The 23,711-nt window shown below is 41.9% G+C and overlaps 1 protein-coding gene across 2 annotated transcripts in view; it reads right to left on the bottom strand.

Moving 5' to 3' along the window:
• Positions 1 to 2,118: 2,118 nt before the first annotated feature.
• Positions 2,119 to 23,711, bottom strand: part of man2a1 (mannosidase, alpha, class 2A, member 1) — a 198,463-nt gene continuing 176,870 nt past the window's right edge. The window contains exons 19-22 of one of the 2 annotated variants that reach the window (XM_067982941.1): positions 21,831 to 21,964; positions 15,337 to 15,534; positions 5,929 to 6,039; positions 2,119 to 5,640 (exon numbers count right to left, since the gene is read on the bottom strand). In XM_067982941.1, the coding sequence (XP_067839042.1) occupies positions 5,488 to 5,640; positions 5,929 to 6,039; positions 15,337 to 15,534; positions 21,831 to 21,964 (596 nt within the window). In that variant the 3' untranslated portion in view covers positions 2,119 to 5,487. Of the gene's footprint in view, positions 5,641 to 5,928; positions 6,040 to 15,336; positions 15,535 to 21,830; positions 21,965 to 23,711 lie in introns of those variants that run through there. The other variant, XM_067982942.1, reaches the window with a different exon arrangement.

Raw genomic sequence — 23,711 nt, 5'->3', positions numbered from 1 at the left:
CCTATACGTAAGTACTAGGACTAGGGGACATAGTCTAACATTTAGAGCCAGGACTTGCAGGAGTGAAGTTAGGAAACGCTTCTACACGCAAAGGTTGGTAGAAGTTTGGAACGCTCTTCTGCAAACGGCAGTTCATGTTAGCTCAGCTGTTAATTTTAAATCTGAGATTGATAGATTTTTGTTTACCAAGGGTATTAAGGGACATGGGACTAAGGCAGGTATATGAAGTTAGGTCACAAATCAGCCATGATCTCATTGAATGGCAGAACAGGCTCGAGGGGCTAAATGCCAATGCCACTTGCTGCCTCCTGGCGCCACCTTCTGCAAGAAAGCAGGAGGAGGGTCAGTGAGTATCCTGCAGGATGTTCGGGTGATGTACCTGTCATGGTTGAATAGCTGCCAGTGTGTGTGACCTGTGAGTTGAGAGTGTGCGGCTTGCAATAGTGGTAATGTGTGAGGGTGAGATTGGAAGAGTTGAGTACTGATTGAATTTATTGGTAGGTGGGTGATGGGGTGCGTAGTACGTGGAGCAGTTGGTAGGAGATGCCACTTGACAGTTGACCTCACTCATCTTGACCACTCATGTCAAAGCATTGAACTTCTTCCTGACTGCATCCATGTTCGTAGTGCTATGCGCCTGGTATTGACTTAGTCATCCACAGCCTCTTGATCTTATGTCTGGAGGGCCTGTTGCCCCCCCCACCCTGTGCCTATAGGATGCCCCCCACTTCTGTCCACTTCTTGCACCATGGCCTCTAGTGCATCAGCAGAGAACCTTGGAGCACGCTCTCTCGCAGGCCAGGTACAAATTCAGATCAGCAGATTGGTGAGGTCTGGCGTGCAGATTGGAGGATGTGGGATTTAGTAGTGCACAACCTTTATTCAATGTTTTAACATAACTCATCAGATTGTAAACATAGGGACGGGACCTGCATTTGTGTTTTACCTCTGCGATATCTGATCTCTGTCAGGCTCCATGTGGACCTGTATCTTATATTCTGCACATACGAGGTGCAGGCTGCCTTTAAGTGGTGCAAGCAACTCCCACACTATCTGGGCCCCCTGCTGGTGAGAAGTGCGAAGCTGGTGAGAACAACACAGACAGGCCTGGCTGCTGCGCTACAATCAGGTAAATGACCAGGCAGCACGAATCTCACGTGCTGCCTGCATTGGAACCACCAGGCGCGGGCTAATCGCGCACCGCAATGCCCAGATTCAGGGGTTAACCAGTTTAACCCCCTATACTTTCTTATGTCCCCCTACCTTTAGCTTTAGATAGCATTGCTTCGGGCTTCATCTCTACTAGTGGAAACACACCACAAAAAGGGAAAATTAGGCAGCAAATTTTGTACTACCACTGACTCATTACTGTGTTGAGTAGCTCATTTGCTTTTGAAATGGACAACTCTCTAATGATGGTGCTCAAACTAGAGCAAAATTGGAACCTTCATAAGCACATTCTTTCCATTATTAACAAGTACAAATAGCATTATTGATTGCTTTCATTATGAAACTTGCACCCAAGGGTGCATTTACACTGCAGTCTGTGCATCTAGCAAACTGGGTTTGACACTGGATTTACACTTCATGCAGTGCCAAACAGAAGTGGTGTGAGACTACCCACTCCAAAGAGTCTCATTCCAATTCACTCGAGTCAGATTCAGACAGATTTAAACTGCTAGTTTAACGTTAGCACAAAGATGAAATTGCTTTGCTACCAATGCTAAATCTGCAGTGTAAATGCAGCCCTAGCTACCAACAACAAACAGTCTTTAAAAGACTCCGAAAGAACAACATTATTTAAATCAGAAGATTGCGTGTTTAAGATGCAGGACGCCTGAATCTGAATTGCAGTTGAGTGCATCATCAATTACAGATAGACCATGAAAAGTGGAATGACCAAGAATAACATTTCTCTAATGCATAATGATAGAATTAGGTCTTTGTGTGCCAATATTACTTCCTTCCGTCATTTTCTGCCTGCATAGCAGTCACTGCATTTCAACTAAACTTCAAAAGAGGTGAAGCACTTTGAAGTGTTTTGCCATAATAAGATGCCATATAAATGCAGCATTAAAACTTGTATTAAAAGACACACAAATAAAGCAGGATATTCAGTTTATTTTATAGAATATTTTACTGCCAAAAATTAGAAAAACTCAAATAAACAGTTTCAAAATCGTGTTATACACTTTGCTGTAAATTTAAAGCTACTAAAATGCAAATTATAAGCTGATGGACTCTTAAGACATAGGAATGTAAAACAGCAAAGCTTTCAATTTCATTTCACACAGTTCCATATCATTTGTAAAATGTAATATAGTTACCTTTGTCCCTCTATAAAGGCACAACTCATCCAAACAAAACATTTTCACTGTCATAAATTGATCATTTACCTTTTAAAAACTGTATTTTTAAAGGTCATATTTTACAGATATACATAGTAGAAAATCCTCCTAATATGTTGTATATTGATAAAAACAAAATGTAGCAATCATTACTTTTTCATTTCAGTAAAACAAATTGTAAAACCCCAAAGTATACAGCTTTTTAGTTACATCGATCTATTCCTCCTACCACATTTGATCAGTTATACATACAGCAAATAAACTGCTTTCTAGAATTGTATTTAATAAAGCATTCCCTCCAAATTAAAAATATTATGTAACATATGTATTATAAGTATTCATTAAAATACTATTATGTTTAACAAATAACAGGAATGGTAGAATTGCATTTCCATGCTAAATATAAAGATATTTTTAATTCACACTGTTAGGTCAGAATTTTTGCTGTAGTGATATAAAAATAATTAACTTTATTAATTGTAAGAAATTACTTGAAATTGTCTTCAAATCATATTAGCCCCTTCACCAGCATACACTGAAAACCTCATAATAATGTACTTTAAACAATATGAATGTTTGAAGCTTGCTGTTATTTCTTATGTAATGATACTATATTATCAAAATAAATACAGAGCTGCATTTATTGAACTGCATTTTCACACAATGTCACATAGAAATACAATTTTGGTTACTGCATAAAAATTGAGGATCGTGCAGTCCTAACTATTAGAGAACACTGCTTCATACGCAATCTGTTTAAATGTAGGTACAGACGTATGTTGGTTAAGGGGTTAAGTAAAAATAATTTCCACTGACAAATGGAGATAGTGCTGGACTGATTACTAATAAACAACTGATTTGCGGATTGTGATAATAACCAGAAAGCTGAAACAACAATTTGTAATGGAAATAACTGTTATTGTCAATGAGTTCTCTTTGCAAGGCAAATACCAAAGGCTGCTGTAAAAGAATAAATGCTCTGACCTTGTGTGAGATAAACTTTGTACACAAATCTGAAATTATATAGAATTCATGAAACCAAAAAAAATATAATTGTACCAAGTAGCACAATAAAGCATATGAAACATGTGCAAAAACAAAACATTCAGAATATTCAATTACTTGTGTACAACAAAAAGATTAGGCCACATTAAATTTATCAAATATCTACTTTTTTAAAAAAACATGTGCCTCTTCAAGCAAAACAGCCAGTTACATAAACAGGACATCTTTTACTCTGTTTAGTGCAGGACATATTTACGAGTACTATACTAGCATTAGCAAGTGTTGGCAAAAGTAGTCACAGCAACATACAAAATGTAAATGCATTACAGCACTATTTGAAAAAAAATCATATTGATTCGCACTGTGCATGTATTGCTTGATAATGTTATGTGATCTCTAGAGAAATAACATGAATGCACATTAAAAGCAGAAAAATAAGTAATTTGCCAGCATATTTAAGAGCAAAATGCTTCTGGTGTTACATTAGGCAAAATCATGCAAGTAACTTAAAACTCAAAAGGCTTTTTAAGTACAATTTCATGTAAAATTTTCTAATACATTTATCATCCTTGGCAATACTGAGAATATGATAGAAGTCAATAGCATTTTCTCTTTTACACCCTATTATGTCACATCAGTACATTCAAATGGTCACTGAACAATGGAAAATAAAAGGTGGAAAGATACATCATGCATATAATGACACATCGCTTCGTTAAACATTATTTGAATTTACATCCTTTTTGCCATGAGATGAACCCTTAAGTACTATGTCCCATTTTGGTTACAGAGATACAAGTTAAATATTCAAATCCTGCAGAGAGGAGCCACAAGACTAATCCCTAGCATCAGAAGATTGAGTAATGAGGAAAGACTGGATATACTTGAATTCTTTAGTCTTCAGAGCGGACTGAGAGGAGGGCTTATAGAAGTACGTGAGATATTAAATGATATAGGAGAGGGGTTGTAAGTTCAAATTGGTGAAAGAAAAATTTAGGATTGATATCAGGAACAACTATACCAAAGGAGTAAATGGACTTCTCCATAGGGTGCTGGAGGCAAAAAACAGATCATTTAAGAGATAGTTGGATGCTGTGATGAGAAAGCTGTAAGTTTTTTCTAGAAAGAATAATGGGCCGATTGGCCTTCCTCATCTGTATCTATCTTGTAATTTATCTTCTGATGAAATTCAAATTTTAAAGTACAAAAGATCCCGCTATGAGATTGGATTACAAAATATGGGCAAAAAGAATGGTACAACTAAGTATTATCTATAGTATCATTGTAAGGCACGGAATCACAAGTGGCAACTTTGGAATAGAAAACATCTATTCTGGCTAATGTTGGCGGCAGGAAATATGTCTTTTACCAACATATCATTTTTTTAACTGTTTATGCAGATACTAGATTTGTCATTTCAACTGACTGTTGAAGCATTGCACTTATCCCATTTAATCAAGTAATGAGACAGAATTCTGCACAGTTCAATAATTCTGCACCTCAAATTTAAAATATTCCAGTGTTAATTTCAAAATCTTCTTTCATTTCAGACTTCATCTTGGGCTCTTATTCCTTGCCTCATAAATCATGAAATTTCAGATTTTCTTGCACTTATTGATTTGTTGAGGAAGTTAAATCTCATATCTCACATATAGGGATTTAATTAGCTTGTTTTGGTCACACTCACAACTTACTGTCAGGGACTGGTCATTAAATGCAACAAGAACTAAACTGTCCTTAGTAATGTCAAGGTTAAATGAGTGAATTTTACTTCTTCGGTGCAGACTCCATTTGGAGTTCTTTACTCCATTGAAATACTGACAGTATTTCATTCAATTAGGCATGTAGCAGATAATTTAACCTGAGAATTACATTATTGTAAGGAACCAGTTTTATGTCTCAATTTTCTTTTTGTTTATTGTTGCATGAAAGAGAAAAGTTTTTACCTTTTATAACTTTACAATTTTTCCACAAAATTAAATGAAATTATGTTTTTCATCATTGGTCTTTGTTGGATCAGTAGACGTGACATAATTTACTTTTCTTTTAATGTGCTTGTAGTTATTGCAACGCAACAATGTGTACAATATGATCTTCAATACAGCTCATTAAGCAATCTGAGCAAGTGACAGGATCATCTTAATCGAATTCTGAATGTACTTATCTCCATTGGATTCAGTTCTATTTCTCCAGTATTATTGGAATCTTGTGTTGTATGCATCAAAGACAAGGTTGAAGGAGTTAAGCTTTGAATTTTTAATTCTCTAAAGAGATTGCGCACAAGAACCTGCAAAAAAATATTTTAAATTCAATTGAGTAGAATCCAAGATTTACATAAAATTACAATTTTTTAGCACAATTGTTGCAGAAAAAGGAATTTTAGGAGGACATATGAAATATTTTCAATAGTTACATATTCTACTTCTTTAATCTGCAGAGGAAAAATCTTCAAAACTTCTCTCAGATATGGGAATTATGTTTCAATAAGGAAATAACCCTTTTCAGTCTAGAAACATAACTATTTTAACCTTATTTGGATAGCAGGAACCCAGGTGCTCACAATAGAACCACCTACCTTGCCTCGAGTGGTAGAACAAAACAGTCCAGTGTTTTTGTTTAAAAATCTACAATCAAAACCCTTTCTATGGATGATCAGGGCTGCTTCATCTGATGGACTCCCTTCATCCTGCAATGGTAAGTCACTTTTTAATTGATTCAATTTATAGGCTTTTCACATGCTACAATGCATAGAATATTTTATTTGCAGTAAAAATTCAATTAAGTAAATCAAAAGAATTTCTATTTCTATTATATCTATAGTTATCCTGACCTTTTAAAAATTTAGATCAACTTCCACATACAATCTAATAGGCTACCACCTAAACCTGGGGGATAGGATGGAGATCACTGGGATAGTGCTCATTTGAGAGTTTCTTGTCATGCAGGAGCGGTGGTTTATTTTGCTTATATATTGCTCCCCTAATCCAAATATATACAGGGTTTTATTCTGGGAACATATTTCAGTTCTTCGGAAAGGAGATGGTAGCAAAGAGACGACGTCGATAAAATGAAGAATTAAACTCAGAAGTAAAACCAGAAGCTTAAAATGCATCGAGTCAGAAAGAAAACCAAACATACTTAAGAAGGAAACTTAAGAAGTTGTGTGAAGAGGTTGAACGACTGAGAAGAAATGCCAGATTACTGATTTTATAAATTGTCTCACTCATTCTTCAAACAAAATTCAAGCTCCACGTAAAAATTAACTGTGCTAAAATAGCCAAATAGTACAGGAAATGGAGGTGAGGAGTTTTCTGATATAATCCTAAGGCCGATTTGGTGCACTTGGTTTAAATTAACATCTAACTATGTTGTAGCTGGCCTCAGTATCCACAATGCTGACATTAGCTGACTGGATGGAAGATGTTTCATTTCCCAACATCGAGTCCACAGCACAGAAGTAGGTAATTTGGCCCATAGGATAGATTCAGAACAAATACAGCAGCTCAAAACTGGGCATCCATGAGGCACTGTGGGCCATCAGCAGCAGCAGGATTGTATTCCAGCACAATATGTAACCTCATGGGCCGGCATATTCCTCACTCTACCATTATCAACAAGCCAGGGGATCAACCCTGGTTCAATGAGGAGTGTAGAAGAGCATGCCAGGAGCAGCACCAGGCGTACCTAAAAATGAGGTGCCAATCTGGTGAAGCTACAACACAGGACTACATGCATGCTAAACGGCGGAAGCAACATGCTATAGACAGAGCTAAGCGATGCAACAACCAACAGATCAGATCAAAGCTCTGCAGTCCTGCCACATCCAGTCGTGAATGGTGGTGGACAATTAAACAGCTAACGGGAGGAGGAGGCTCCGTGAACATCCCCATCCTCAATGATGGCAGAGTCCAGCACGTGAGTGCAAAAGATAAGGCTGAAGCATTTGCAACCATCTTCAGCCAGAAGTGCCGAGTGGATGATCCATCTCGGCCTCCTCCCGATATCTCCACCATCACAGACGCCAGTCTTCAACCAATTCAACTCACTCCACGTGATATCAAGAAACGGCTGAGTGCACTGGATACAGCAAACTCAATGGGCCCAGATAACATCCCGGCTGTAGTGGTGAAGACTTGTGCTCCTAGCCAAGCTGTTCCAGTACAGCTACAACAATGGCATCTACTTGGCAATGTGGAAAATTGCCCAGGTGTGTCCTGTCCACAAAAAGCAGGACAAATCCAATCCGGCCAATTACCGGTCCATCAGTCTACTCTCAATCATCAGCAAAGTCATGGAAGGTGTCGTCGACAATGATATCAAGCGGCATTTACTCACCAATAATCTGCTCACTGATGCTCAGTTTGGGTTCCGCCAGGACCACTCGGCTCCAGATCTCATTACAGCCTTGGTCCAAACATGGACAAAAGAACTGAATTCCAGAGGTGAGGTGAGAGTGACTGCCCTTGACATCAAGGCAGCATTTGATCGAGTGTGGCACAAAGGAGCCCTAGTAAAATTGAAATCAATGGGAATCAGGGGGAAAACTCTCCAGTGGCTGGAGTCATACCTAGCACAAAGGAAGATGGTAGTGGTTGTTGGAGGCCAATCATCTCAGCCCCAGGACATTGCTGCAGGAGTTCCTCAGGGCAGTGTCCTAGGCCCAACCATCTTCAGCTGCTTCATCAATGACCTTCCCTCCATCATAAGATCAGAAATGGGGACGTTCGCTGATGATTGCACAGTGTTCAGTTCCATTCGCAACCCCTCAGATAATGAAGCAGTCTGTGCCCGCATGCAGCAAGATCTGGACAACATCCAGGCTTGGACTGTTAAGTGGCAAGTAACATTCGTACCAGACAAGCGCCAGGCAATCACCTTCTTCAACAACAGAGAGTCTAACCACCTCCCCATGACATTCAACGGCATTACCATCGCCGAATCCTCCACCATCAACATCTTGGGGGTCACCATTGACCAGAAACTTAACTGGATCAGCCACATAAATACTGTGGCTACATGAGCAGTTCAGAGGCTGGGTATTCTGCGGCGAGTGACTCACCTCCTGATTCCCCAAACCCTTTCCTTAAAGGGATCAAGGGATATGGGGAAAAAGCAGGAACAGGGTACTGATTTAGACAATCAGCCATGATCATTTTGAATGGCGGAGCAGGCCCGAAGGGCCGAATGGCCTACTCTTGTTCCTATTTTCTATGATTCAATGATTCCACCATCTACAAGGCATAAGTCAGGGGTGTGATGGAATATTCTCCACTTGCCTGGATAAGTGCAGCTCCAACAACACTCAAGAAGCTTGACATCATCCAGGACAAAGCAGCCTGCTTGATTGGGACCCCATCCATGCCCTAAGTATTCACTTCCTTCACCACCAGCGCACCGTGGTTGCAGTGTGTACCATCTACAGGATGCACTGCAGCAACTTGCCAAAGCTTCTTCGACAGCACCTTCCAAACCTGCGGCCTCTACCACCTAGAAGGGCAAGGGCAGCAGGCACATGGGAACAACACCACCTGCACGTTCCCTTCCAAATTACATACTATCCTGACTTGGAAATATATCGCCGTTCCTTCATTGTCGCTGGGTCAAAATCCTGAACTCCTTACCTAACAGCACTGTGGGAGAACCTTCACGACATGGACTGCAGCAGTTCAAGAAGGGGGCTCACCACCTCCTTCTCAAGGGCAATTAGGGATAGGCAATAAATGCTGGACTTGCCAGCGAAGCCCACATCCCATGAATGAATAAAAAAAATAACGACCTCTCGTTTTGGACTCCACCGTAAGTGGAAACATTTTCTCTACGTCTACCCTACCAAACCCTTTCACATTATCTTAAAGACCTCTAACAAGTCACCCCTCAGCCTTCCCTTTTCTAGAAAGAAGAGCACCAGCCTGTTCAGCCTTTCACGATACATATGATTCTATAAGTGCAGGCAATTGGGACTAGCTTAGTGGTATAAACTGGGCGACATGGACATGTTGGGCCGAAGGGCCTATTTCCATGTTGTAACTTCTATGATTCTATGATTCTATATCCTCTCAGTTCTGGTATCATCCTTGTGAATCTTTTTAGCACCTTCTCCAATGTGCATCAAAGTTGGCCGTAGCATTATATCAGAAAACTTCTCACCTCCATTTGCTACTATTTGGCTACTTTGGCACAGTTAATTTTTATGTGGAGCTTGAATTATGGTGAAGAATGACTAAAACAATTTATAAAATCGGTAATCTGACATTCCTTCTACATACCTCTACATGCAAAGCTTCCTTCTCAAGTGCGTTCGGTTTTCTCTCTGACTCAATGCATTTTAAGCTTCTGGTTTTACTTTTGAGTTTACTTCTTACATTCTTCATCTTGATTAGCCCTGTGATGTGTTGAGAAGAAAACTTTTAGAATTTGCAGACACCAGTGTCCTCTGCATGGTATTGATTCACAGGGGTCTGGAGCAATTCTGCTTTATTTGTTTATATGCATAACTATGGCTATGTTTGCCATGGATCTGATCAACCTTTTATGGAAAAATTCCTTGAAGAACAGCATAGTTAATCAAACTGGTCAAAGTTTAAGTCGATTATGTAGTAAGAAGCAGGTTGCTGAACTCATACACTTTTGAGATCAGGCTTATTTTCAAAAAATTTACCCTATCCTTTAAGAGAAATATTGATCACCAAGATAAAAGGGGAAGGTAGCACTTGCAACTATAGTTTGTTCAAAATATTTCTTGAGACCGTAATCTTTGATTTCAATCACTTGGGAGTGTGTCACAGGGACTACTTTGTGAGAAGGCTTAATTGTAATAGTCTCATAAGAAGCTTTGTATCCTTTACTGCAAAAAACAATACTATTGTCAATCTCAAAATTAGCATATAGTATCAATCTTGGATCAAAACACCTGCTAGGAATTGGGAAAATTCAAGCTAAATGTTAAAATGGTCAGGTGGTAGCAGGACTATGCATGAACTTGACCAGAATCTGATGGCTATGAAGGGATGTTGCCAAGATTTCTTTTGGACTTGTGAAGAGGCTGAGTCTCTCTCATAAACTCAGGAAATGTTGGATTGCTATCCATTCAGTCTTGAGAGAATTTCCAATGAACCAATCATCCACATACAGATAGATACGTAAGCGTTGATGTCAAAGAGGCTGCAACTAAGAGTAGATACTTTCTGGGCAGTGATGCTAGGCTGAATTGGAAAGCTAGTATTCATGGTTGACTCCTTCTTCACTGAATGTCAAGTATTTTTAAGTCTTTCTTGAGATTCATTAGAACATAAGACAGCATGGAATAAAAAAGGTCATTCGGCTTATCAAGCCCAATACTTCCATAGCTTACAATAATCAACCCTATCAAAGGGTAGTGGAAATTTAGAACTCTCTCCCTCAAAAGGCTGTGGATGCTGGGTCAATTGAAATTTTCAAGACTGAGATCAATAGATTTTTGTTAGGTGTGGATAGCAAGGGATATTGATCAAAGAGGAGTAAATAGAGTTGAGGTACAGATCAGTAACAATCTAACTGAATGGTGGAACAGGCTCGAGGGGCTTTATGGCCACTTCCTATGATCCATGGACAACATTCTACTTATTTAATCTCCAAAAGCAAATTTCTGCATAAGTATTCCTTGATCTGCAACGGTAATCAAGCAAACTCCATAATATCGATCTATCACCATATCTTCACTGTGAAATCCTAGCCTGCTATCCCCCACTAAAAAAAAAATCACCATGGCACATTAAAAAAGTGGGCTGTGGCGTATAAAATTCCTGGGCTAAGGAGTATTTGATCAGCTTGGTTTATGCTTATCTCATTAACCTTCAATTCCATTCTCAACCAAATAATTATCCCGCTCTTTTTAAAGGGGTTAATTTACAATGTACCAACTGTTTATACTGAGATCCCGTTTGATATATCCACTATCTGTGCAAAATCAAACTGTCATCTCCAGTCTCATTTGAGGCTTTTAATTTTAAACTTGTGTACTACAGTTCTGCACATGATTCAAGTCAAATAAACTCTTACATCATCTATGCTTCTCTGTTCTAAAACATGGTTCTCACTTCATCCTCATCCTCAAATCTTGTTGCCAATACAAAATAATGTTTTGTGCTGAAGTTGTATCCCCATAACTTAGAGATTCAAATCCTGGAATCATATTTGCTGCTCTGAACACGGTGATGAATTTATGTCACTTTGAAGGTATGATATCCAAAATTGCATGCAATATTCCAAATGTGGACTCATCAGTGATCTACAGAAAATCACAATAACTTGCTTCAACTCAGTTAAATGTCCTTGAGATGTATTTCAAATGCACTCGTGGATATTAATGTTATCATTATAGAGCCTCTATAAGGTAAACATCCTGTGGATTTAGTAGACAGTCATTTGCAAAAACGTGAGATATTCTTGAAGAATATTCCCAAGAAAACAACTCCACTGAATTTTGAAAGGAGGGCCCCCAAAATGTAGGGCTTACAGCTTCTTTTCATGATCCACCTCATCCAGACATCTGATAAAATCTGATGCTACTTTTATGAATTCCTGATAAACTGCCCCTACTGGATTCTGTTCCAAAATGTGGTGTGCTATGCCTGGGAGTCAATGAGTGCTGGAGGTGATAGGAGCAGCAAATGTTTTCCTTCTAACAACCTGCTGGCTGCACTGGATGAGGATATTCAGCCCAGGGTTAAATCAAAAGGAGATGCTTTCATGGCTGTCCATATTGTGACAGCTCCTTTAGCGATAAGCCAGAAATAGTTGGTAGGTGTTGCTAACACTTTTTAAAGCTCTCCAGCATTCTTTCATCTAGTTCCTAAATGAGCTGTTCCTCACAAAGGTCAGCAGTATCAACCTTTTCTGTAAATTCAACAGGAAATCTGAGGCATTCAGCCACACAAAGTAATAGAAGACTTTACCCTGGGGCATCTAGACGTGCAACTGTTATGCGACCACAGGCAATGCATCACGCAGGTCTGTGTCTGCTATCCTGACAGCAGTCACGACTCTTTCATTCCAAGTTAGTTCTCTGTGCCGCCTTGATTCCAACCAGGTTTCCAAGTTGAAGGCCAGCTATTGGGCGACAAGGGTTATCCCCTCCTGACATGGTTCGTGATTCCAGTTAGGAACCCACGCACAGCAAGAGTACAATGAGAGCAATGCTGCCACAAGGAACATTATCGAGCAGATAATCGACGTCATCAAACAACACTTCCGGAGGAGCCCTGCAGTATACCGTTGAGCAGGTATCCAGATTTGTGGTCCTTTGCTGCATGCTCTATAACTTCGCCATCATGAGGGACCAGCCCTTACCACCACCTGCGCACTAAAAAATTGAGCAGGAGGACAGGCAGCAACCCAGACAGCCCCTTTCTGCCTAGGCTCTGAGATCAGCTAATTGAGGAGTGGTTCCACTAACCACAACTCCAAGTCCCCATTCATCGTCACTCCCACACGCCTTACTTTTCTTCTTACAATCACCGTCACATTGTTTTTTCCCTCACTTGACTGCAACATAAAAGCCAACACCAAATGCAAATCCAAAAGAAAATTTATCAAATCAATACTCTCATACTGTACATAAAATTAAACTATTCACCCTTGTGCATTTCCTTAGTGCCTATCTTTCATGTTCCTTTGCCTATCCTGCTACTCCTACAAGGTGCTTCCACTGTGGCTGGAGCTTGCGAGTTGAAAGGCTGCTGACCTTCAATTGAAGAGACTGCAGATGACCTTGGAGGACAACCTTGAGCAGCTCTGGGTCTAGAGGGACAAGCTGCAGAATGCAACATTTTAGCATGCGTTGCACCAGTCTGGGCTTGCTGGCTGACAGGCACCATCAAGGGCACGTGCGGAGTGACAGGTGTGGGAGCACCTATGCTGTCATCCTGAAAGAAGACAGCAGGTTCCTCTTCCATGGACCAATGCCACTCTCCTGGCGGTGCCTCAGCACTCCTAGAGCTCTGCTGAAGAATAGTGTTGGATTGCTGTGATGCCCTGGAAGCTACTTTCAACAGTGGCATCCAGAGCCAAGATGGCAGGCGACTGACCTTCCATGGCAGCCTTCTTCGGTAGGTTGACCCATCGAAATCCACATCTGAGTTGTCTGCAACAGAACTAGTATGTAGCCTCGCCCTACGGCGAGCTGACTCCTGTGGTGTCCTGACCCCCTGCCCTGTCTCTTACGCACTTGTGCCCGATGACTCACTACCTGCAGATCCCTCCTCTAATCTAGCCTCTAAAGTCCATGTAGTGTCAGTATCTAAGCTGTGGCTGCGAGAGTGAGATCAAGTGACGGTGTCTCTTCATTATCGTCCTCGTCATTTTCCTCCATGTCCTCGCATGCTGAAATTAAAAAAGGTCAATGGTGACGTTGTGGTGTGGGGAGAGCAGAGAGGAAGAAGCATTCAGAGCATCTACAGCTTGTCATGCAGAGTGTGTGGGTTGAGGGAAAAGTGAGAAGAGAAAAGGAGGATTCAGTTTGAAAAAAGACCCAGCTCGGCAAGTTCTCCAGCGTCGCCTGTGGCCACAGCCTCTGCTCTGCACCTTCCTATTATTGCCAGCACTGTTTCCTCAATGGTGGAAAGGGTGTGTAATAGTGCTGTGTGTGAAGGTGAGGTGAAGGATATAAATTGAACAGTGATGTACTGATTGTTGCAGATTGCTGGTTGGTGGGGGTTCGGAGCACTGTGAATTCACCAGTTCATGAGGCTATGAGTGGTGCAGCTGTAATGAAATGCTATTTAAAGATTGTTCTTACCTTGACAACATGTCCGATCACTGAACTTCTTCCTGCAATGCATCCATGTCCGAGGATCCATGTTCCTCGCATTCACCTTGTCGGCAACCTCTTCCCACAGCCTGCAAATCAGGTGCCTGGAATGCTTCCTGTCCCCCTTGTCCCTCCTTCTGTCTACCACCTGCACCAAGGCTTCCAGTGTAGCATCCAAGAACCTTGGTACCTGCTCTTTGTCAGCTTCAGCCATTTCACAGAGACAATTTACACTCAAGTTGTAGCCACAATACATCTCCCCTTTAAGAGGTTTTGGCTGCCATTAAGTTGCGTTGTGCACTCCCCCTCCTCAAGCATGCAGCCAATGAACAACATCTCACAATATCTCAGGCTCAACCAGACAATTCGCAACCTCAGCGTCCTATCTGACCCTGAGCTGAGTTTCCGACCCCATATCCTCTTCATCACAAAGACTGCTAGCCTCCACCTCCGTCATATCGCCAGTCTCTTTCCCTGCCTCAGCCCATCTGCTGCTGAAACCCTCATCCATGTTTTTACTACCTCCAGACTTGACTATTCCAATGCTCTCCTGGCTGGCCTCCCATCTTCTATCCTTCACAAATTTGAGCTCATCCAAAACTTGCCTGCTCTATTCTAACCTGCACCAAGTCCCACTCATCCCTGCGCTCACTGACCTACATTGGCTCCTGGTCCACCGATGTCTCTTATAAAAATTCTCATCCTCGTGTTTAAAATATTGCTTGGCCTGGCCCCTCCCTATCTCTATAACCTCTTCCAGCCCTACAATCCTCCAAGGACTCTGTGTTCCTCCAACTCTGCCTCTTGTGTATCCCCCCACTTCCTTCATCACACAATTGTCGGCCATGCCTTTAGCCATCTAGGCCCTATGTACTGGAATTTCCTCCTGAAACATCTCCGCCTCTTCACCTCTCTCTCCTCCTTTAAGGCCCTCCTTAAAACCTACCTCTTCAACCAAGATTTTTGGTCACCCATTCTAACATCGCCTTTTTTGGCTCAGTGTCAATTTTTATCTGATTACGTTTCTTTGAAGTGCCTTGGGATGTTTTCCTATGTTAAAGGCGCTATATAAATGCAAGTTGTTGTTGCAGGTATTTATAAATGAGTTTTCGGTGAAATGCACCCTATGTACCAAATGTAATAATAGATTTATCACTCAAAACAGTGCTCAGAATTACACCAAAATATTGGCCTTACCTTTCCTTCTATTGTTCTCAGGTTAAGTATGTGCATATCACATGGCATTGATGAAGCAAGAGGGCTGAATAAGCTCAATAGTGGAGGAATTCCATCAACATTTAGGTTCACAGCCATTGAAAAGACTGGGTGATTCAGGTAGGAACTTGTTTTGTGGCTCAACAAAGAGGGATAATTCACTGCCTTGTTACTTTCATCCTGCCAAAAAAAGAGGTGCATGGTTTGAGAAAACACGAGAAGACTTTCAATTTCAACAAGCAGAGATTTTTTTAAACAAAAGCCGTTTATGTCATTTTCCAGGGGTTCCACTAATCTGCTGCTGAAGTTATCTCATGGAATCAGAAATTCAAAACCTTTATTTTTAAGATGGAATACAAGTGGAAATGAGTTAAGGTTACCATCAAAAAGATAGATACACCATTACCTAAAATCAGTATATAGCAGAAGCCACCAATATTATATAGTATTAGATATAGTCAGGTAAATGAAGGTTCTTAAGCTGTTTTGCTACTTATTTCAGTTGGGTTACATATTTTTATTCACTGCACTCATATCATGTGAGGTGTTTAAAGAAAATGAAGGTTCATTGTGTTAATTGCAAATTAGATAACTGAGATAAAAAGAGCAAATGCTGAAAATTTTAAATTAAATCACAAAATACTAAAAATACACAGTTCAGTTAGCATCTTAAACAGAAAGATGGGGGTAATTTTAGGCCGGAGCCGGGAAGGGGATGGCCGGGGGGGAGGGGTCGAATTGCGACCGGGAAACCCAGAAGTATGGGTTTCCCGGATGTCCTTACGATTTTGAAGTAAGGACATTTTTTTTTGACAGTTTCCTGCCCGACAGGCTGGCCTGATAGACAGGCTGGTCTCAGTCAGACGGGAGAAGAACAAGGAAGAGGTAAGTGTTCAGGTAAGTCTTAGATTGGATGGATTTGGGGGCGGGGGGGGTAACGGGGGCATGGGGGGGAGTCAGTCGCGGGGGGGGGAGGGGGAATCGGGTTCATCGGGGGGGGGGGGGTCATCGTGGGGTCACTTACCTGCAGTTTCGGGCCTTCTCGCCTCCTCTCACGCGGCGTGAAGGAGAAGGCCCGGGAATCCCGGCCCCCAGGGGCAAAAATCACAAAGCCTGAAAAAATGGAGGCCCGCAGCCTCCTTGAAAGGTTTTAGTGACCAACCCACCTCCTGACAGTGGGTTGGTTGCCCACCCCTCGTCCCACCCCTGTGAAAACCGGAAGTGGGCGGGTTGGAGGCGGGTTTGAAATTGTTGCAATTTTAATGCCCCCTGCCCCCAACCCACCTGTTTTTCAGGGTTAAAATCATGCCCATAGGATTTTTTTTTAGAAGGAACCTTTCTCTTTCAAATTATGAGATCTGTAGAAGGAATGGATTGGTGGAAGGGATAGAACTGATTGCCAGAATGACTTTCCCACTTCAAACTTTCTTGTGTTCATATAAACTTAGCTCAGTGATAGGCACACCGGACACAAGACTTTAACTATATGAATAGATATCTACAACAGATTGAATGATATATGAAGATTTTAAAAACATAAAGGTACACATTTCACACAGGTGAATGGGCATACATGGAACTTATTATTTGGCTGTTTCCATGTCAGCCATTACTAATACAAAATAATAAAACCACGTGTATGTTTGACATTAAACAAAGATGACATTCATATATATTGGCAGAGACCAATTTACAAAGTACCGTCCCTTTTTGAATCCCTTCCATACCACTGAAATGGTCCGAAATAAAGTCAAGAACAACATTCTATGACTCTAACTATGATGCATTATTACATCATGCATTACATTAGTTGTCATCTTCCAAAATTCTATAGATTATGGAACAGTTCCTGCAGATTGGAGGGTGGCAAATGTAACCCGACTATTTAAAAAAGGAGGGAGAAAGAAAACAGGGAACTACAGTCCAGTTAGCGTAACATCAGTAGTAGGGAAAATGCTAGAGTCTATTATATAGGATGTGATAACAGGACACTTAGAAAATATCAACGGGATTAGACAAAGACAACATGGATTTATGAAAGGGAAATCATGTTTGACAAACCTACTGGAGCTTTTTGAGGATGTAACTGGTAGGATAGATAACGGAGAACCAGTGGATGTGGTTTATTTGGATTTTCAGAAGGCCTTTGATAAAGTCCCACATAAGAGGTTAGTGTGCAAAATTAAAGCACATGGGATTGGGGGTAATATACTGGCTTGGATTGAAAATTGGTTAACAGACAGGAAACAGAGAGTAGGAATAAATGGGTCTTTTTCAGTGTGGCAGGCGGTGACTAGTGGGGTACCGCAGGGATCAGTGCTTGGGCCCCAGCTACTAACAATATATATCAATGATTCAGATGAGGAAAGCAAATGTAATATTTCCAAGTTTGCTGACAATACAAAACTAGGTGGGATCGTGAGTTGCGAGGAGGATGCAAAGAGGCTTCAAGACGATTTAGACAAGTTGAGTGAATGGGCAAATAAATGGCAGATGCAGTTTAACCTGGATAAATGTGAAGTTGTCCACTGCGGAAGGAAAAACAGAAAGGCAGAGTATTATTTAAATGGTGATAGATTGGGAAATGTTGATGTACAAAAGGGACCTCGGTGTCCTTGTACACCAATCAATGAAAGCAAACATGCAGGTGGAGCAAGCAGTTAGGAAGGCAAATGGTATGCTGGCCTTCATTGCAAGAGGATTTGAGTACAGGAGCAAGGATGTCTTACTGCAGTTATACAGGGCCTGAGTGAGACCACACCTGGAGTATTATGTGCAGTTTTGGTCTCCTTACCCAAGAAAGGATATACTTGCCATAGACGGAGTGCAGCGAAGGTTCACCAGAATGATTCCTGGGATGGCAGGACTGTCTTATGAGGAGAGATTGGGTTGACTTGGCCTATATTCACTCGAGTTTAGAAGAATAAGAGGGGATCTCATTGAAACATATTAAATTCTGACAGAGCTAGACAGACTGGATGCAGGGAGGATGTTTCCCCTGGCTGGGGGGGGAGGTCTAGAACTAGGGGTCACAGTCTCAGGATATGGGGCAGGACATTTAGGACTGAGGTGAGAAGAAATTTCTTCACTCAGAGGGTGGTAAACCTGTGGAATTTTCTACCACAGAAGGATGGATGTTAGGGAACTTGGGGAAATAAATAGTGATGTCTTGAGGAGTGTACATATTACAGAGAGGGAGGTGCTGAAAGCCTTAACGCGCATCAAGGTAGATAAATCTCCGGGACCTGATGAAATGTATCCCAGGACGTTATGGGAGGTTAGGGAGGAAATTGCGGGTCCCCTAGCAGAGATATTTGAATCATCCACCGCTACAGGTGAGGTGCCTGAAGATTGGAGGGTAGCAAATGTTGTGCCTTTGTTTAAGAAGGGAGGCAGGGAAAAGCCTGGGAACTACAGACCGGTGTGCCTGACATCTGTAGTGGGTAAGTTGTTAGAGGGTATTCTGAGGGACAGGATCTGCAGGCATTTGGAGAGGCAGGGACTAATTAGGAACAGTCAGCATGGTTTTGTGAGAGGAAAATCATGTCTCACGAATTTGATTGAGTTTTTTGAAGGGGTAACCAAGAAGATAGATGAGGGCTGTGCAGTAGACGTGGTCTACATGGACTTCAGCAAAGCCTCTGACAAGGTACCGCATGGTAGGTTGTTACATAAGGTTAAATCTCATGGGATCCAAGGTGAGGTAGCCAATTGGATACAAAATTGGCTTGACGACAGAAGACAGAGGGTGGTTGTAGAGGGTTGTTTTTCAAACTGGATGCCTGTGTCCAGCGGTGTGCCTCAGGCATCGGTGCTGGGTCCGCTGTTATTTGTTATTTATATTAATGATTTGGATGAGAATTTAGGAGGCATGGTTAGTAAGTTTGCAGATGACACCAAGATTGGTGGCATTGTGGACAGTGAAGAAGGTTATCTAGGATTGCAACGGGATCTTGATAAATTGGGCCAGTGGGCCGATGAATGGCAGATGGAGTTTAATTTAGATAAATGTGAGGTGATGCATTTTGGTAGATCGAATCGGGCCAGGACCTACTCCGTTAATGGTAGGGCGTTGGGGAGAGTTATAGAACAAAGAGATCTAGGAGTACAGGTTCATAGCTCCTTGAAAGTGGAGTCACAGGTGGATAGGGTGGTGAAGAAGGCATTCAGCATGCTTAGTTTCATTGGTCAGAACATTGAATGCAGGAGTTGGGATGTCTTGTTGAAGTTGTACAGGGCATTGGTGAGGCCACACTTGGAGTATTGTGTACAGTTCTGGTCACCCTATTATAGAAAGGATATTATTAAACTCGAAAGAGTGCAGAAAAGATTTACTAGGATGCTACCGGGACTTGATGGTTTGACTTAGAGGAAGAGGTTAGACAGACTGGGACTTTTTTCCCTGGAGAGTAGGAGGTTAAGGGGTGATCTTATAGAAGTCTATAAAATAATGAGGGGCATAGATAAGGTAGATAGTCAAAATCTTTTCCCAAAGGTAGGGGAGTCTATAACGAGGGGGCATAGATTTAAGGTGAGAGGAGAGAGATACAAAAGGGTCCAGAGGGGCAATTTTTTCACTCAAAGGGTGGTGAGTGTCTGGAACGAGCTGCCAGAGGCAGTAGTAGAGGCGGGTAAAATTTTGTCTTTAAAAAGCATTTGGACAGTTACATGGGTAAGATGGGTATCGAGGGATATGGGCCAAGTGCAGGAAATTGGGACTAGCTTAGTGGTATAAACTGGGCGACATGGACATGTTGGGCCGAAGGGCCTGTTTCCATGTTGTAACTTCTATGATTCTATGATGTGGAGGCCAAGTCACTGAATATATTTAAGAAAGAGATAGATAGATTTCTAGACACAGAAGGCATCAAGGGGTATGGGGAGAGAGCGGGAATATGGTATTGATAGATCAGCCATGATCATATTGAATGCGGAGCAGGCTCAAAGGGCCGGATGGCCTACACCTGCTCCTATTTTCTATGTTTCTATCCCACGGCAATTTCTCTGCAGCCTTTGACACCATTCTCCTCCAGCGCCTCTCCTCTGCCAGCCTGCTCTCTTGGTTCCAGTCCTATTTATCTAATCATAAGTAGAACATCTCTAGCATTGGCTTCTTTTCCTACCCCTACACCATCATCTCTGGTGTCTACCTTGACCTATTTCTCTTTCTCATCTATACGTTGTCCTTTGGTGACATTATCTGGAGGCCAGGGGTCAGCTTACACGTGTACACTGATAACACCCATGATTCCCCTCGATCCCTCCACTGCTGTCAGACTGATTGTCCAACTTTAAGCCTTGGATGAGTCTAACTTCCTCCAGTTAAACAGTGGAAAGATCAAAGTTATTGGGGCAAATTTTTCCTTGCTTTTGGTGGGAACGGGGCGGTTTTCAGTAAAAATGGCAGTGCAATACCTGCTGTCCCATTCACACTGCTGATCTGGCATTTCCATCTGGTCCTGGAATTGGGTGGCCAGAGCCCCAGCTGTTTCATAAGGGCACCCCTTAATGTATGCAAATAGGGGTCCCATGACATACACAGAACCCCAAGGCAATTTTCAGATACCATAGGGGAAGCTTGCACCATGTTCGGTCCACTAATGGTACTTAGCGTAGAGCAACCTAACCAGCAGTTCGTAAAGGGACTTCTGCAGGCTGCTCAAAACTCTGCTGCTCATAACCTATCCTCCACCAATTCCGCCCATTCATTATCCGTCTTTGTTGACATGCTATGGCTCCTGCTACCCCAATGCCTTAAATTTAAAATTCTTTTCCGTGTGTTTAAATCCCTTCATGACCTTGCCCCTCCAGCCCTACAATCCCCCTCCCCCAAACTCTCCGGGGGCAATTGTCAAGTAGTGTCCAAAACCGGCACAAAGTCAGTGGAGCAGCCCTCTGCCTGCCCATCTATTCTGATGTGATGCCCGAGCCATTTTGAGGCCTGGACCTCATTAGCATGCTGCCAGTGAGTTGATGCTGCTTGTCAGTTCTGAGAGGGAGGAAAATTTGCTAGCTCTTACGCTGAGCCAGCCACCAGGTCAGGCCAGGAGGGAAAGTGATCTGGAGCGGGGGATGAGCTTTTTGGGGACCCAGATAGAGTAATCCTCTTCCACCTGGGCCCAGCAAAAAAAAATGAAAGTTTTCTGAGCTGCTTTTTATGGTAGGCCACAGAAAAGGCATAAAAAAAAATCTTTCAAAGTCTGGCTGTCTTCTTCTGCTCATTTAAGCAATCCAAACTTCCCCCCTCGCCCATGGCCCTAGCAACACTGGACTCCAGGGACTCAATCGTCACTGGCATCCAGCATTGATAAGGACATAAATAAGAAAAATACATCCTATGCTGCATTTTCCTGATTTACTTGCCATTGTAACTTGCCTAACAATAAAAATTCTTAAGAAAATGTCATGATTTATATGTCACTTGTATTCTATTCTGTCATCACAACTGATTTCTGGCATTACATAATTAATCTTACCACATCTACTCCAATTCTTTTCTCCAACAAAACTCTGAATAAATTGGCTGTGATTTTATTGTCCTTTAGACCTTGGCCTAGGCCACGGTTGTCGTCCTGCATCAGTCTGCGATCCAGTATGACTTCCAGCTGGCCTGTTAAAGTAAATTTTATGTTTTAACTTACTGGTAATTGCAGTTATATCATGGATGCTAATAAAACAACCATCTAGGGCATCAAAAGGCCACAACATACTAATTATTTTGCCAGGATCATCTTAAATGAAACCCAAAAGTAGGCGTAAAAAATGGATTTTAATGGATTATGTGTATATAGGATACCTGTTAAAAAAAACTTTAATAATTGAACCCACATTTTTTAAAAGTTAATTATTTATACAGTAGTTACAGTACAAATAGCAATATTTATTTATGATATTTTCTACCTGCCTGTTGATCACCTGTCCAAATGAAAAAATAGAATGGTCAGTATTTTCCCCCTTTTGTCCCACCAATTTCCTGCTCACTCAAATGGCCATTATTCATTTGTGAACCTTGACAGTGAGTATCAGCAGGTGGAGAAACCACAGCCAAGCCCGATCCTGTCCTCATCTGATGTCCACACATTCGCACTTCCAGCAGGGAACATTGGGTAGTCATCAGAGCAAGAATCCTCACAGATTTCCCATTCAACCTAAGGGTATTGAGAGCAAAAGTAATGTTCCTACTGTCATTCTGGTTGAGATCAGCGAACTCACCCCGTATCAAAGCTAGGACCTTCCTGATCTAAGTGGCTGAGCTACTCACAGGATAAAACCAACTGAGCAATGAGGGGAGGTCAGTGAAATTTAAAACAATCCAGCAAATCCCTTCATCGATCAACCAGAAAATTAATAAGCTAATACATAACCTAGAAGTTGATTTGTGCCCAACACCCACCCCCCACCCCCGAAAACGGTAAGTTACACTGACACACGAATTACAGAAGATGGTTTCCCGGTTCTGTAAAATTGCAGTCAAAAAGCTTGGGGTAGAAGGCCGGCAGGTAAGTCTCCCGCTCCATTTTAACTGCCCCCGTCTGGTTTCTGCCGAGTGGGGAGGGGGTTAAAGATCCCCCCTGGGAATCCACCAGTGAACCAAACCTCACATTCCATCATCCAGTTTGGCCATAACTCAGGTTCACCCTCCACAGATCTGCCAAATTCCTGGGTCCCCCTCTACAGCAATGCTACACTAAAGAATTTCCCTCATGCTGTCAAACACCAGCAGCCCCACTGTTTTATTATAAAAAAGCGTACTGTCTGACTCACTTTGTGAATTGCCTCGGAAGATCTGCCCGTATATTAAATAAATTATTTAATCTGAGGGAAAGATGGCCTCCACCATGTTTCCTGCCATTTGCATTCTTGAAATGCTGGACTCTGGGGGATGATTTTAAACCCCAAGAACGGGTGGGTTGGGGGTGGGTGGGAGTTGAAAATAGTTATTTTTTGGGTCGCGACCACAACCCAGCTTTATTTTGGAGTTCAACATGTAAAAGTACAGGCTTCCCACTGGGAATGCAAAGTCTGAAAATTTTGCGGTTGAGACCCAAAAAACCAACTATTTTCAACTCCCACCCGCCCCCAACCCACCCGTTCTTGGGGTTTAAAATCACCCCCCTGGAGTCAGTTAGGTCTCAGTGTCCAGAAGTTGACAGAGTTGGCCTCAGAACATGAGAAGAAGAGGTACTTATGCAAAAACTTGCACAGCTCGGCTCTGTACAGGCCCCATTATTACAGTTTTTAAAAAAAATAACAGTTGCCTCTTCCTCCCACTGCGGCAGACCAGCTGAGACCTGCTACAGCAAGTCTCCACCCCAGACTGCAGCAAACGTATGGCAAAAGTAAATGAATGTGAATGA

This window comes from Heptranchias perlo, chromosome 4, assembly GCF_035084215.1.
Source record: "Heptranchias perlo isolate sHepPer1 chromosome 4, sHepPer1.hap1, whole genome shotgun sequence".
Lineage (NCBI taxonomy): Eukaryota > Metazoa > Chordata > Chondrichthyes > Hexanchiformes > Hexanchidae > Heptranchias > Heptranchias perlo.
The sequence above is the reverse complement of the archived record's forward strand: the minus strand, read 5'-3'. Positions and strand labels throughout refer to the sequence as shown.